Source organism: Arachis stenosperma, chromosome 9 (assembly GCF_014773155.1).
Source record: "Arachis stenosperma cultivar V10309 chromosome 9, arast.V10309.gnm1.PFL2, whole genome shotgun sequence".
NCBI lineage: Eukaryota > Viridiplantae > Streptophyta > Magnoliopsida > Fabales > Fabaceae > Arachis > Arachis stenosperma.
The window spans coordinates 5,476,616-5,491,891 of NC_080385.1; the positions used below are offsets into that span (position 1 = coordinate 5,476,616).

Sequence of the window (15,276 nt, forward strand, 5' to 3'; positions counted from 1 at the left end):
AAACTTCTAGTAGCAAAAGTAAAAGCACTAGTAAAATAAAAAAAAAAGATCTTTTTTGAGAAGTTGTAATTTACATCTTTTTTTTAAAAGTTCTTTTTTCTTTAAAAAAAAATATTTTTCATGTAATAAATAAACAAAAAGTACTTCTATATTATTATACCCAAACATAATTAATAGATAAAAACATCTTTTTACATGAGATATCCAAACATAAAATTACTTTTACTTTTCAATAAAATTTTTTAAAAAAAAATAACTCAAAAAATTTTTTTTTCTTAGAAGCTCACCAAACAAGACCTTAGTTTACTTGGAGCTGATAAGAACTTGTACGAATAATTACTGTAACTTAGGCCATGACCAAATCCGTATACTCTACTTCCAGTATAAAATCGGTAGGTCCTTCCCGGATATCCACGAGAAGGATCAGCTCGCATGCTCATGTCAGTCATGGGAACGTTGGTAAACGACTCTGGGTACCAAGTCACCGGCAACCTTCCAGCTGCATCAAAACAAATTTCATACTTAAAGACATCGCCTTTGAGAATTAACTAACAGCAATTGTAGATTTATAGTCATCCATACTTAAAAATGAATATAATAAATTTTTTATTGAATTTATAAATTTATTAGATTATAGTATTGAAATATAAATTTTTTATAATTTAATTTAATTTATTTTTTGTTGTATAATTGTTAAAAAAGATCTTAATAATTTAAATAACTATTTAAAAAATTTAAATTAAAAATAAGATAAGATAAATTTTTGATAAGATAAGATTTAATAAGATAAACTTTTGATAAGATAAACTCATACTATATATATGTATGTATAATAATAGTAAAAAATCACAATTTGTTCCTTTATCTCTAAATACAATTTTTTGTGAGCAAGGTTTAATTTTTGCTGAATGCGCATAGCACCATGGTACTATTAGAGGAAGAAAAGTTTTTATCAATAATTAAAGGTCTTCAGGTATTTTGTATCTAATTTATATTGTTTGGCTAGAATTTTAAAATTTACTTTATTACTTGTGCTCTATTATGAATACATTGTATTCCTTTTCCCTAGTCAGTGATCAGTGTTCAAAGTGTGAAAACGAAAACAGTGAGAATGAAGTATGAGGGAAAGAACCCCAAGGCGATGATCTCGGGAAAGGTCCGCAAGTTATATGCGAGAATGCTTTTAGAGATGAAGAAAAGCCAGAAATCGGCCAGCGGACTCAGCGGAACGTCTAAGAAGGGAGGCCACGGCGGAAAGTTTACGTGGATCGGCGGCCAAGACTACTGGCAGATGGAGATTGGCCCGGTGGCTCTGGATGCCAATGATCCAAACTTCGACGATCCAGAGGACGTATGATCGGGAACATCGGATGCATTTTGTAATCATCTTTCAGTGTCACTGTTTATGCTTTCTATTAAACTTAATCTAGTTTAACCTACCATTTGATATTATTTTTATTATTGATTTAATTTAACACTAAGGTGTTTTCGGTTTAACGGTTCGAGCATCAAACACTAAATACGCGGTTTAGTTTTTTTTTTTTTCAAAATTTCAATTATTTTTCTAAAAACAAAGATGATTCTGCTTCTACCTTTCAATTCATGTTTACATAAAGTTAAAAATCCTAATTTTTAGGTTCCTTTTACATTAACATTAACTCATTTTTTATTAAAATTAATTTTACAAAATTAGTTTTATATAATTTTTTGTTTACAAATTTTAATCTAGATTGTTTAGCTTTTCAGTAGGTTTAAGCTAAGTTCGTGTGTGTTTGGATTACAGTTTGTAAACGGGAGTTTACATAAAATTGATTTTGCAAATTTGATTTTGATAAGAAGTAAGTTTGTGTGAAAGTGATTTATGTTTGGTAATTTTTGTCTCAAAATTGATTATAGTAAAATAAATGTTGTTTGGCTTATACCATTTAAAATCACTTTTAGATAAAAAATTACTAAAATAGACCTTAACTTAAATAATTTTTTTATATTATCCTATCATTTTAATTTAGATATTTAAATTGATGTTATTAGTTAATTTTATAATAAAATTAATATTTATTTACTAAAATAAAAATAACATATAAAAATAGACAAAATATATTTTTAAATAAAAATAAAAAATATAAATTTTAGATATATATATATATATATATATATATAAAAGAATATTTAATCAAATATGTTACATTTTTTAAGTATTAATGTAAGAATGTTATTCTCAATAATCTTATTTTTAATATTAATTTGGAATCAAACGTTTATGATTTTATTATTATTTATGATTAATTTTTTGTTTAATTTGTTTTTTTAATAGAATCATAATCTATATTATAAAAAATTACACTAAAACATAGTATACGAGAATTATAATTATAAAAAAGAATACTAAAAATAATTAAAAAAAATTAAATATTTATTTTATAGTAATTGAAACAAATCTGAAAGTTCTTAGATGATCTTTTTATATAGTATATTTTTAGTATTTTTAGTATTTTTTTTAGTATGTTATAATTTTTTACTATTATTATTAATTACAGTTAATTTTTTATTTAATTTACTTTACCTAATAGAATTAATAAATCATATTATAAAAAGATAATAACAAATATAATTCAAAAAAAATCACAATTATAAAAGTGTATAATATCAAACAAACATTTCAAAAAATATAAATAATAAAAAAATATAGCTCATATAAATAAAAATAACAAGAATTCTATAAATAATACAGGATGTTACAATATTCCCCTCATGTTTGGAGTTTTGAAACTCCTTTATATTATCAATATTATAATGTGTGTTGGCACAATTTTCTAATAGGTATTTTATTAATAGAACTTTTATTATATATTGAAAACTTCATCAAATAATTAATGTCAACAATATTTTTTTAAAAATTAATATTTAAAAAATTAACACTAACATAAAATTATATTTTTAAATAAAAACCATAAAATAATTATAAAATATTAATAGAATATGTTGCTTTAAAACAAAAATTAAAAAAACGTTGCTTATAAATTATTTTTATAAATTAATAATTAATCTCCCATCTTTACTTATTAAGCAACATTTTTTTAATTATTGTTTTTATTAGTGTTAATTTTTTTATTGAAAAAATAAAAAATTATTGTTTCTGTAACAATTTTTTTTTTTTTATCTTTTAAGATTTATTTGTTTTAAAATTTCATAAACTCATTACAGTCATACTGGTATTTTTATTTTTATTAATTTAATTTTTACACATAATTTAAAATTTTAAATTAAAATCTTAAATTAAAATTTAAATAATAATTTAATAACTTAATTTAATTTAATAAAATAAACGTATTCATATTATTATATTATATGATTAATTATATTTATTCAATTTAAAAAAATAACTATTTAAAATTGTTAATTATAAATTAAAAAATTAATATACTCGTATTATTTTTAATACGATTATGTTTACAATACTCCCTAATAGTTTGGTAAATCAACCGTGTATAAAGTTTTTAATTATTTAATGAATCAATACTCTATATATTTTTATTTTTAAATTATTTTTTTGCAGTTAAAATTTTCATTATTTTCTTTATATTTATTTTACTGCTTCTGCTTTAAATATTAAAATCCTTTATATTTATTTTACTCCATGGATCTCTTTCTCAAATCTCACTTCTAACCAAATCTATCACTACCGTTCACTATCGTGACCGGTGTCTCGTTTAACCTTACATCTCCTTCATCATTTTTTATTATTCTATTCGGATATGTTTTTAAACTATCTTCAATTTTTGTCCCTATTTTAATTGTTCTGGTATTCTATTTTTGTTCCTATTTTAGTGTTTTAAATTAAAATTTAAAATTTTACTTTCTAACTCATTTAGTAATCTAATTCTAAAAGAACATCTTAATATTTAAACTTAATACTAAATAATATATTTGATTCTATTAATTAAATTTAAATTCACATTTTCGTGTTGTTTCTTTTATTTACCAAAGATAAAAAATTCAAATTCAAATTTTTATTTTTTAATTTAATAAAACAACTTTATCTATTTAAAGAGTATTTTTATCATTTAAAATTATATGAAAGTATATTTTAGTCTTTTAAAATCAAATTTAAATTTTAACATTATAAATTTATTAAAGAGTAAAGTACTGTTTTTGTTCCCAACATTTGGGATAAGTCTCAAAGTTATCCCTAATGTTTAAATCGTTTTATTTAAGTATCTAACATTTTAAAATTGGCTCCATGTTGTCCTGTCGTTAGAGATATGTTAACAGAATTGACGACGAGACAAAATTGAGACTATTTTAAAATGTTAGGGACGTAAATAGGACGAAAACGTTGGGACAAATCCCTAATAGCAGGACAACATTGAGCCAATTTTCAAATGTTAGGTAGCGTTTGGTGGAGAGATAGAGACGAAAAGATTGAAACTGAGAGACAAAGACTAAAAGACAGAGATTGAAATAAATCTCAGTATTCTGTTTGGTGCAAAGTGGGAGACAGAAATTAAAACAAGAATGAAACTCCAATTTAATTTGTACAAAGGGTAAAATTGGAATTAATTAATTGAAATGAGAATATTTTAGGTATAAAATATTATTAAAGTTTCAGTCTCCATCTTTAAAAATTTTAGTCCGCTGTGTCCTTACTTTTTGGAGGTACTGAAATACTGAAATTTTAGGGATAGAGACAGAAATTTTAGTACCAGTCTCTGAACCAACAAACATGATACTGATTCTCTATCTCTTAGTCTCTGTCTCAATAAGACGATTTAAATGTTAGGAACAATTTTAGGACTTACCCCAAACGTTGAGGACAAAAATGATACTTTACTCTTTATTAAATGATATCATTTCAAATTAGAATTTGATGATTTTTAAATAATAAAAAAAAATATAAATAAAAAATGAATGATAATTAAAGTGAGATTAGGGTTAGACAAAAATTATATAATTTGTTGTTAGATTGGTTGTTTGAGCTTGTAAGTCAGTGTTAATTTTTATAAGGACATTTTTGTCTTTATAAAATTATTTATAAGAATATTTGATAAATTAAAATTTAAAATTTTATTTTCTAATTCATTTAAACAAATTTAATCCTAAAATAATTTTTATTGTTTAAATTTATAGTTTTTGATGCATGTAAACAACGATCAATACCAAAGAGATATTTTTGTCATTTTATTAATATTTAAATAAATATTTTATAATTTTTAAATTAATTTTTAAAAAAGATAATTTTATCTTTTTAAATTTAAATATAATTTTTTATTTTTATTCTTTTTAAAATTAAATTAAATTTTTAATTCAAATTAAATAACTTTAATTTTTAAAAACTTTTAGTCTTTTAAAATTAATACGAGAATATATGTTTGACTTCAGTTTTTTAAAAAATGTTAGATACTTAAATAAAACGATTTAAACATTAGGGATAACTTTGAGACTTATCCCAAATGTTGGGAACAAAAACAATACTTTACTCTTTAATAAATTTATAATGTTCAAATTTAAATTTGATTTTAAAAGACTAAAATGTACTTTCATATAATTTTAAATGATAAAAATACTCTTTAAATAGTTAAAGTTGTTTTATTAAATTAAAAAATAAAAATTTGAATTTGAATTTTTTATCTTTGGTAAATAAAAGAAACAACACGAAAATGTGAATTTAAATTTAATTAATAGAATCAAATATATTATTTAGTATTAAGTTTAAATATTAAGATGTTCTTTTAGAATTAGATTACTAAATGAGTTAGAAAGTAAAATTTTAAATTTTAATTTAAAACACTAAAATAGGAACAAAAATAGAATACCAGAACAATTAAAATAGGGACAAAAATTGAAGATAGTTTAAAAACATATCCGAATAGAATAATATCCGAATAGAATAATAAAAAATGATGAAGGAGATGTAACGTTAAACGAGACACCGGTCACGATAGTGAACGGTAGTGATAGATTTGGTTAGAAGTGAGATTTGAGAAAGAGAGCCATGGAGTAAAATAAATATAAAGGATTTTAATATTTAAAGCAGAAGCGGTAAAATAAATATAAAGAAAATAATGGAAATTTTAACTGCAAAAAACTAATTTAAAAATAAAAATATATAGAGTATTGATTCATTAAATAATTAAAAACTTTATATACAGTTGATTTACCAAACTATTAGGGAGTATTATAAACATAATCATATTAAAAATAATACGAGTATATTAATTTTTTAATTTATAATTAAAGATTTTAAATAGTTATTTTTTTAAATCAAATAAATATAATTAATCATATAAATATAATAATATGAATACGTTTATTTTTATTAAATTAAATTAAGTTATTAATTAAATTATATTTATTTAAATTTTAATTTAAAGATTTTATAATTTAAAATTTTAAATTATGTGAATAAAATTAAATTAATAAAAATAAAAATATACCAGTATGACTGTAATGAGTTTATGAAATTTTAAAACAAAATAAATCTTAAAAGATAAAAATAAAAAAAATTGTTACAGAAACAATAATTTTTTTATTTTATTTCAATAAAAAAATTAACACTAATAAAACAATAATTAAAAAAATGTTGCTTAATAAGTAAAGATGGGAGATTAAATTATTAATTTATAAAAATAATTTATAAGCAACGTTTTTTTTAATTTTTGTTTTATTAAGCAACATATTCTATTAATATTTTATAATTATTTTATGGTTTTTATTTAAAAATATAATTTTATGTTAGTGTTAATTTTTTAAATATTAATTTTTAAAAAAAATATTGTTGACATTAATTATTTGATGAAGTTTTCAATATATAATAAAAGCTCTATTAATAAAATACCTATTAGAAAACTGTGCCAACACACATTACAATATTGATAATATAAAGGAGTTTCAAAACTCCAAACATGAGGGGAGTATTGTAACATCCACCTAGCATACATGAAAGATAAAGTTGGTAAAAGATAAATAAATAGTTAATATCTATGACCAAAAGCTCGTTAGGAAAACGCAAAAGTTTAAAACATAGTTTTGGTAGCAAAATTACTTCTACCTTCTGAGAAAAAAATTTATCAAACAAAAAAGTTGAAGCTTTCAAAAAGTCTAAACGTGCTTCTTCCATCTAACGAGTTTCCAAACACACTGTACTTCTGCGATTCGCATTCTTCGACATATTCTCGCTGCTGCGCTACTATGTTGGATGGATCAAAATCATTTGTCTCATTTTTCTTGTCCTTTTATAGTCTCAATTATAAATTCACGCGGTAATTGAGGCTTTTTTTTAAGTATTAAACAAATTGTCTTATCCTTAGGGTTAGGGGTTAAGTACATGGATATTTATTGATAGGATGTGTTGGACTCACCAACTCCACAAAATCAAATTGCATAAATCAATTGCTTGCTTATGTATTTGGCTTTGTGCAATCTCCATATTAGTAGTATTTGTAGTCTCTATTAAAGGAAGGTCCAATTCCAACTACTCCACATAGTGCCTTAAAGAATTTATATACATTGATAGGAGAAAAATCAAATCCTTGAAATGAGGACCATGAATCCAAGACCTGAATTCTAACCACTTATACCAACTCCAACTTGGCTTAGTTGTTACAGTTTCTATCCATTAAAAGTAACCAATCTTTAATGTTCATCAAAATTTATTCATGTCCAAATTTATTAGAGGACTGTTACATGTACTAGGAACACATACTCTATATTTTTTTTCTCTCAGTTGATTACAAAGTGATATTTCACCTTACAACTTCTCTCACAATTTTTTTTGTTCCACTTAAAAAAAATAGTACAAATATCAGTTTTCAAGAAATTTATTATAGCATTGATAGACATTTATATTTGTGTGACATGTGATCAATAAATTTACACAATTGACATGTCATCAAGAATTCAATACATTTCAATTGAAAAAGTGTGCTCAACATCCCCCAGGCTCAAAATGTGATTTCCCAGGGGCAATATCTTTTTTCTTTGTTCATCTGCAAAGCTCAAGCGTTCACAAGGATCCACCAAAACGCTTGTTTCAGTAGATTTGTAAGAAGTAGTGTGCACTTGACTGAATCCGACCAGCTGTGCTTCCGGCGAGCCTTCGAACACTTTTGGCCCTCTAGAGAACAACAGCACAACATGGCTTCCATCCAACTCACCAAGGTTCGTCACAGAAATGTGCACCGAGAAACTCAATGAGCTGCAACTTTGCAACTCATCGACTCGAACATAATCAACTTCGTAATCTGCTTTCATTAACTGACTTAATAAACTCTTTCTGGAGTTATGTTTGATAGTTTTAGACAAACTTAGTTTACTTGGAGCTGATAAGAACTTGTACGAGTAATCACTGTAACTTAGGCCATACCCAAATCCGTATACTCTACTTCCAGTATAAAATCGGTAGGTCCTTCCCGGATATCCACGAGAAGGATCAGCTCGCATGCTCATGTCAGTCATGGGAACGTTGGTAAACGACTCTGGGTACCAAGTCACTGGCAACCTTCCAGCTGCATCAAAACAAATTTCATACTTAAAAGATATCGCCTTTGAGAATTAACCAACAGCAATTGTAGATTTATAGTCATCCATACTTAAAAATGAATATAATAATTTTTTTTATTGAATTTAGAAATTTATTAGATTATAGTATTGAAATATAAATTTTTTTAATTTAATTTAATTTATTTTTTGTTGTATAATTGTTAAAAAAGATATTAATAATTTGAATAAATTAGTGTATAAATAATTATGAATAATTAGTTATTCTATAATATATTTAAAAAATTTAAATTAAAAATAAGATAAGATAAATTTTTGATAAGATAAGATTTAATAAAATAAACTTTTGATAAGATAAACTCATACTATATATATGTATGTATAACAATAGTAAAAAATCACAATTGGTTCCTTTATCTCTAAATACAATTTTTTGTGAGCAAGGATTAATTTTTGCTGAATGCGCTTAGCACCTTGGTACTATTAGAGGAAGAAAAGTTTTTATCGATAATTAAAGGTCTTCAGGTATTTTGTATCTAATTTATATTGTTTGGCTAGAATTTTAGAATTTACTTTATTACTTGTGCTCTATTATGAATACATTGTATTCCTTTTCCCTAGTCAGTGATCAGTGTTCAAAGTGTGAAAAACGAAAACAGTGAGAATGAAGTATGAGGGAAAGAACCCCAAGGCGATGATCTCGGGAAAGGTCCGCAAGTTATATGCGAGAATGCTTTTAGAGATGAAGAAAAGCCGGAAATCGGCCAGCGGACTCAGCGAAATGTCTAAGAAGGGAGGCCACGGCGGAAAGTTCACGTGGATCGGCGGCCAAGACTACTGGCAGATGGAGATTGGCCCGGTGGCTCTGGATGCCAATGATCCAAACTTCGACGATCCAGAGGACGTATGATCGGGAACATCGGATGCATTTTGTAATCATCTTTCAGTGTCACTGTTTATGCTTTCTATTAAACTTAATCTAGTTTAACCTACCATTTGATATTATTTTTATTATTGATTTAATTTAACACTAAGGTGTCTTCGGTTTAACGGTTCGAGCATCAAACACTAAATACGCGGTTTAGTTTTTTTTTTTTCAAAATTTCAATTATTTTTCTAAAAACGAAGATGATTCTGCTTCTACCTTTCAATTCATGTTTACATAAAGTTAAAAATCCTAATTTTTAGGTTCCTTTTACATTAACATTAACTCATTTTTTATTAAAATTAATTTTACAAAATTAATTTTATATAATTTTTTGTTTACAAATTTTAATCTAGATTGTTTAGCTTTTCAGTAGGTTTAAGCTAAGTTCGTGTGTGTTTGGATTACAGTTTGTAAACGGGAGTTTACATAAAATTGATTTTGCAAACTTGATTTTGATAAGAAGTAAGTTTGTGTTAAAGTGATTTATGTTTGGTAATTTTTGTATCAAAATTGATTATAGTAAAATAAATGTTGTTTGGCTTATACCATTTAAAATCACTTTTAGATAAAAAATTACTAAAATAGACCTTAACTTAAATAATTTTTTTATATTATCCTATCATTTTAATTTAGATATTTAAATTGATGTTATTAGCTAATTTTATAATAAAATTAATATTTACTTACTAAAATAAAAATAACATATAAAAATAGACAAAATATATTTTTAAATAAAAATAAAAAATATAAATTTTAGATATATATATATATATATATATATAAAAGAATATTTAATCAAATATGTTACATTTTTTAAGTATTAACGTAAGAATGTTATTCTCAATAATCTTATTCTTAATATTAATTTGGAATCAAACGTTTATGATTTTATTATTATTTATGATTAATTTTTTATTTAATTTATTTTTTTAATAGAATCATAATCTATATTATAAAAAATTACACTAAAACATAGTATACGAGAATTATAATTATAAAAAAGAATACTAAAAATAATTAAAAAAATTAAATATTTATTTTATAGTAATTGAAACAAATCTGAAAGTTCTTAGATGATCTTTTTATATAGTATATTTTTAGTATTTTTAGTACTTTTTTTTAATATGTTATAATTTTTTACTATTATTATTATTTACAGTTATTTTTATTTAATTTACTTTACCTAATAGAATTAATAAATCATATTATAAAAAGATAATAACAAACATAATACAGCACAGTCATTTCAAATTCGTCACTTCTTGTGACTCATAGCATTCACAAATGAAAATAAGCAGGTAACACTGTTGACATCCTTATTGTCTATTCACACTCTCAATGGAATGATCGATTCCTGAATTTCCCTCAATTACATATTTCTTTCATTCAAGTCAAAATTTAGTTAAGCTCTTCCAAATCAGTTAACATTGAATAAGAATAATTTAGAAACTTGCAACTAAACACGGTATTCATTTATATTTTATAGATATAACAGTACATACCTGGATTGACCACTCCAAATATAATTTCGGCTAGTGCTTTTCCACCAGCTTCCCCAGGGTATCCAACCCAAAGAATACTTCCAATTTGCTGATTTCTTTCCGCGAAAGAGACATCAAGTGGTCCTCCACCTGTAAGAACAAGAATCACTGGACTTTTACTAGCAGCGGCAATGGTTGATACAAGGTCCATCTGTCTACCAGGCAAGATTAGACTAACACGGTCATGATCCTCTGTCTCTTGAGCCATGTCAAGGCCCGCAAATATAACAACAAAATCAGCCTTTTTGGCAGTCTCAAGAGCCTCAGCAAAACCATCATCAGAATTGCATGATACATTATGGCAACCAGGAGCATATGAAATCTTCTTAGAAAACTCTCCAAGTCCATCGTATAGGCTTTTTGAGGAGCAAGGAATTCCTACGATTTAAACACAAGAAAATATGGTTCAGCAACACCAGGATCCTCCAAACGATAGAGAAGCACGCATAGCATCAATCATGTTCAAAGGTTCTGTTTGGATTGTATTGCACGACACAAATATGGAGACAAATAGAAAGAAAATGTTTGGAAGGAGAGACAAAGACAAATATAAAAAGATTTTGTCTCAATTAGGATTAATAGACTCTATATATAGCATATTATCCCATCACTTGAACAAATATAAAACAAATGAAACAATCAAAATTGAGAATTTATAATGCTCGGATACAAAAATCATACCTGAGTAGCCACCTCCTAATTTGTCTGAAACTGCCATAGGGCCAATGACAGCCAAGGAGGCATCATTATTCTGATCCAAGGGAAGGAACTTCTTATCATTCTTCAGCAGTACAATACCCTGCCTTGCCGCTTCTAGTGCCAGTGTTAAGTGCTGTGGGGTGCAAACATCCTGTGGCCCTAGTTTGCCGAATGGTCCTCTACTTGGGTCTCCATCAAATAACCCAAGACGCATTTGAACAGAAAAAAGATTAAAAAGAGCTCTGTCTATATCTTCCTCTTTCACCTTTCCTTGCTCAATGGCAGATTCAGTATGCCGAAGCATATATGTTCCACAATTAATATCCACACCTAAAATTTAACCGATGAAATAAATATTTAGGAAAACTATCTATTAACCAATACACATGAAATGAGAAACATAAATACCAGCTTTGAGAACATCAGCAACAGCATCCTCCTCGGATTTTGCATATTTCTGATACTCAAAAACAGTGGCCACAGCATCACAATCTGAGGTAATATACCTACACTAAATAGTCAAAACTCAAAACCACCATCCATAATAACCAACAAAACTGCTCTTAATTCATTACTATAATTTTTCAATCAAATTAGTTCATAAGTTGCTCAAAGGAAGCCTTACCCTTTAAATCCCCACTTGTATCTAGCCAGTCCCAATAGATCTGCATCAGCACAAGCAGGAACTCCATTAACTGCATTGTAGGAACACATCAAGCAGCTCGCTTTCCCTTTCTGAATGCATCCACGAAACGGGGGCTGATAGGTGTCCTCCAAATCCTGCTTTGAAACCTACAAACACAACCAAGCAGAACCATTTTCACCCAAAAGTATGCCAATCCTGCAATCCGATTCCACCCACAACAACAAATCATTTCCCTACGATTGACAAATACTTTATTTATATTCATGTATGCATATTTGCATCAAACACTATATTACCTTCAACTTCCTATTGTGACTAATCTTTTCATAAAATCGCCGTATTTAGGCATCATACTGTGTTATATTCAATACTTGCATTTGTATTTGTGCAACATAGCCATTTCCCCCTTAGGGAAAACTCAGCTATACAACTCAAACAATGGCATTATATGCTATCATAAACCATGTATGTTGGTTTAAATCTAACTCATTCTTAAGTGTTTCACCTATAATTTAGCATTATCTCTCTTTTCCTCCTCCTATTGGATCAATCCACCCCAGCACAACACAGATTGCAGAACTAACCAATTAACCAAAAGGAAAGAAAAAGAAAAGTGTTACCACAGCATTGAAGTTATATCTGGAAAACTGGTGCCACATATCCAAATCATAAGCAGTGAAATGCTTGCAACAAGCAGACACCATAAGCCTAGCATCATCATCATCACCACCATCACCTAACAACTCTTCTCCCCCAAGACCACCTCATTCCCAATCATTCCAGCGCCACCTTGCAACCCTTTCACAAACTCAACTCCATAAGCAGAAGCCACCATGGGATCCTCCCCTGGAGTCTCCTGCCCCCTCCCCCACCTTGGATCCCTAAAAATGTTAATGTTTGGTGCCCAGAAAGTCAACCCAGCCTGCCCAACATTATACATGGCCCTGGCCTCCACAGCCACGGCGGCGGCGATGAGGGACCAGAGCGTCCGGTTGAAGGACGCGGCGGAGACGATGACCTGGGGAAACGACGTGGCGGAGTTAACAACACCGTTGAAAGTGACGCCGGGGCCATTGGTGGCGAGGCCGTGGAGGGACTCTGACCACCACTCATAGCGGGGGATGCCGAGTGTGGGGACGGATGAGGCGTTGTCGGAGAGAAGTGAAATTTTCTCGGAAAGTGTGAGTAGGGAAGTGAGGATGGTGGCTCTGGCGGGGATGGAGAGGGAGGTGTTGCAGAATGGGTAGTGAGAGTGGTATGGTGGCTTGCACGGGTAATCTAGTGCAAGTGGGTTCGGCGTGGTTGATCCAAGAAGCAGGAGGAGGATGAAGTAGAAAAGATAAAACCTCCATTCATGGCGATGCTCATCTTGGGAGAACCACACAATCACTGTCATTTGCTTTTGACTTGTTTCTGTTTCTACAATGTCAGTCAAAATTTTTGGGTTTTTTAAAGGATAATGTTAAGTAACCAATAATTTTTTTGAACAACATTAATAATCATCAATTAAATAAAAATATATTACATTTTAAGTTATTCATCTAAATTTTAATATTAGAATAATCATGTATATATCTAGTAAAATAAATATTCGATACATCTATTATTCATTTATTCATATTGTTTCATATTTTCATTGTCTACTTATATTTTTTTTTTAAATTACGGTTTTTTTGCATCCCAATCTGGGCTCCAACCGCAACCAAATTGCTATCAAGGTTATTGGGCCTATTGTTGTACAAGAGAGTGCAGACCCAAAACAAATAAACATGACAATACCCAAAGATGGTAAAAATGAAAAAAATAATAATATATAAACATACACTGCACTCAACTATATGGATGTGATCTAGTAGTAGTAAGCTCATAAACGTCTTACCTCCAGTCCAAAATCACAAAAACATCTTAAACTAAATTTGGAACCCAAAAAAAAAAAAATCTGTTAAAAAAAAAAAGGAGTTGGGAGATTGATTTCACTTGACAGCTCAAAAAAAAAAAAAAATTCGCATCTTATCTTTGTCTTTGATCTTGTGTTTTGGTTTCTTTAAATAATGTTAAAATATTGTAATACTAAAAATTAGGAGTTATCCAATCCATCTGATAAAAAAAAATTAAGTATGAATGAGGGAATATATTCTCCACATTTTTCTATTGGAAAATACAAATCCCTCTAATAGATTCTCCATAATTGGAAACCACATTTATTCCTTCTCACAGGTCCAGATACCTCAATTTTTTTTCTTTATCCAAATTCCATGTCCATTTTTCGCATGCTTCATTGCTTCCACCAAGGTTCTGCATATTCCTCTTGGAATCTTTCATAATTTATATTCTTATATATTGTATGTTGTAAGGAATCCTGACCCAAGACTCAAGAAGAGACATATTTATGTGCCTATTTTTCTACTTAGATGGATAATGGCATAAGTTATACTAAGTACTAATAGGGGTGTTCGCGGTGCGGTTTGGATCGGTTTTGAGTCAAAAACTCATCCGATCCGAACACTAATTTTACTTGCGGTGCGGTTTGGATTGGATGATGTTTTAAAAAAAATCCGATCCGATCCGATCCAATTTCAAGCGGTTTGGATTGGATTGGATTTGCGGTTTTGTAAATTAAAAAAATTAAATACATATAACAAGTCTTAACATCAAATTTTAAATAATTAACAATGACATAATAAGTCTCAACAATATCTTAAAAAACTAACGATAACATAACATAGAAATAAAATTATAGGTTAGTTAAAATAAATAATAAATAACATTTTGAACATAAACTATTTATTAAATAATAATAATACATAAATAATATAAAAATATATAATAAATTAAACATGTTATAAGTATAATTATAAATATAATAATAAAATAATAATATTATATCACATTGTGCGGTTTGGATTGGATTGGATCGGTTTTGAAAAGTAGATCCGAAATCCGATCCGATCCAGCGGTTTGTAAAA

The 15,276-nt window shown here is 27.5% G+C and overlaps 1 protein-coding gene across 1 annotated transcript; it reads right to left on the reverse strand.

Moving 5' to 3' along the window:
- Window positions 1-7,688: 7,688 nt before the first annotated feature.
- Window positions 7,689-13,718, reverse strand: LOC130951216 (probable beta-D-xylosidase 6). Its single transcript, XM_057879849.1, has 7 exons — window positions 13,097-13,718; window positions 12,931-13,046; window positions 12,290-12,456; window positions 12,073-12,170; window positions 11,647-11,994; window positions 10,927-11,343; window positions 7,689-8,504 (listed from the first exon to the last, which is right to left on the reverse strand). The coding sequence occupies exons 1-7, from the start codon at window positions 13,704-13,706 to the stop codon at window positions 7,897-7,899; spliced, it is 2,364 nt and encodes a 787-aa protein (XP_057735832.1). The 5' UTR covers window positions 13,707-13,718; the 3' UTR covers window positions 7,689-7,896.
- Window positions 13,719-15,276: the final 1,558 nt, after the last annotated feature.

Coding starts and splice junctions, on each gene's coding strand:
- LOC130951216 (XM_057879849.1), bottom strand. CDS start 13,706: ATGACAGTGATTGTGTGGTTCTCCCAAGATGAGCATCGCCATGAATGG. Junction 11,995..12,072: donor TGCTGATGTTCTCAAAGCTG/GTATTTATGTTT, acceptor GTTAAATTTTAG/GTGTGGATATTAATTGTGGA. Junction 11,344..11,646: donor ATTAGGAGGTGGCTACTCAG/GTATGATTTTTG, acceptor TTTAAATCGTAG/GAATTCCTTGCTCCTCAAAA.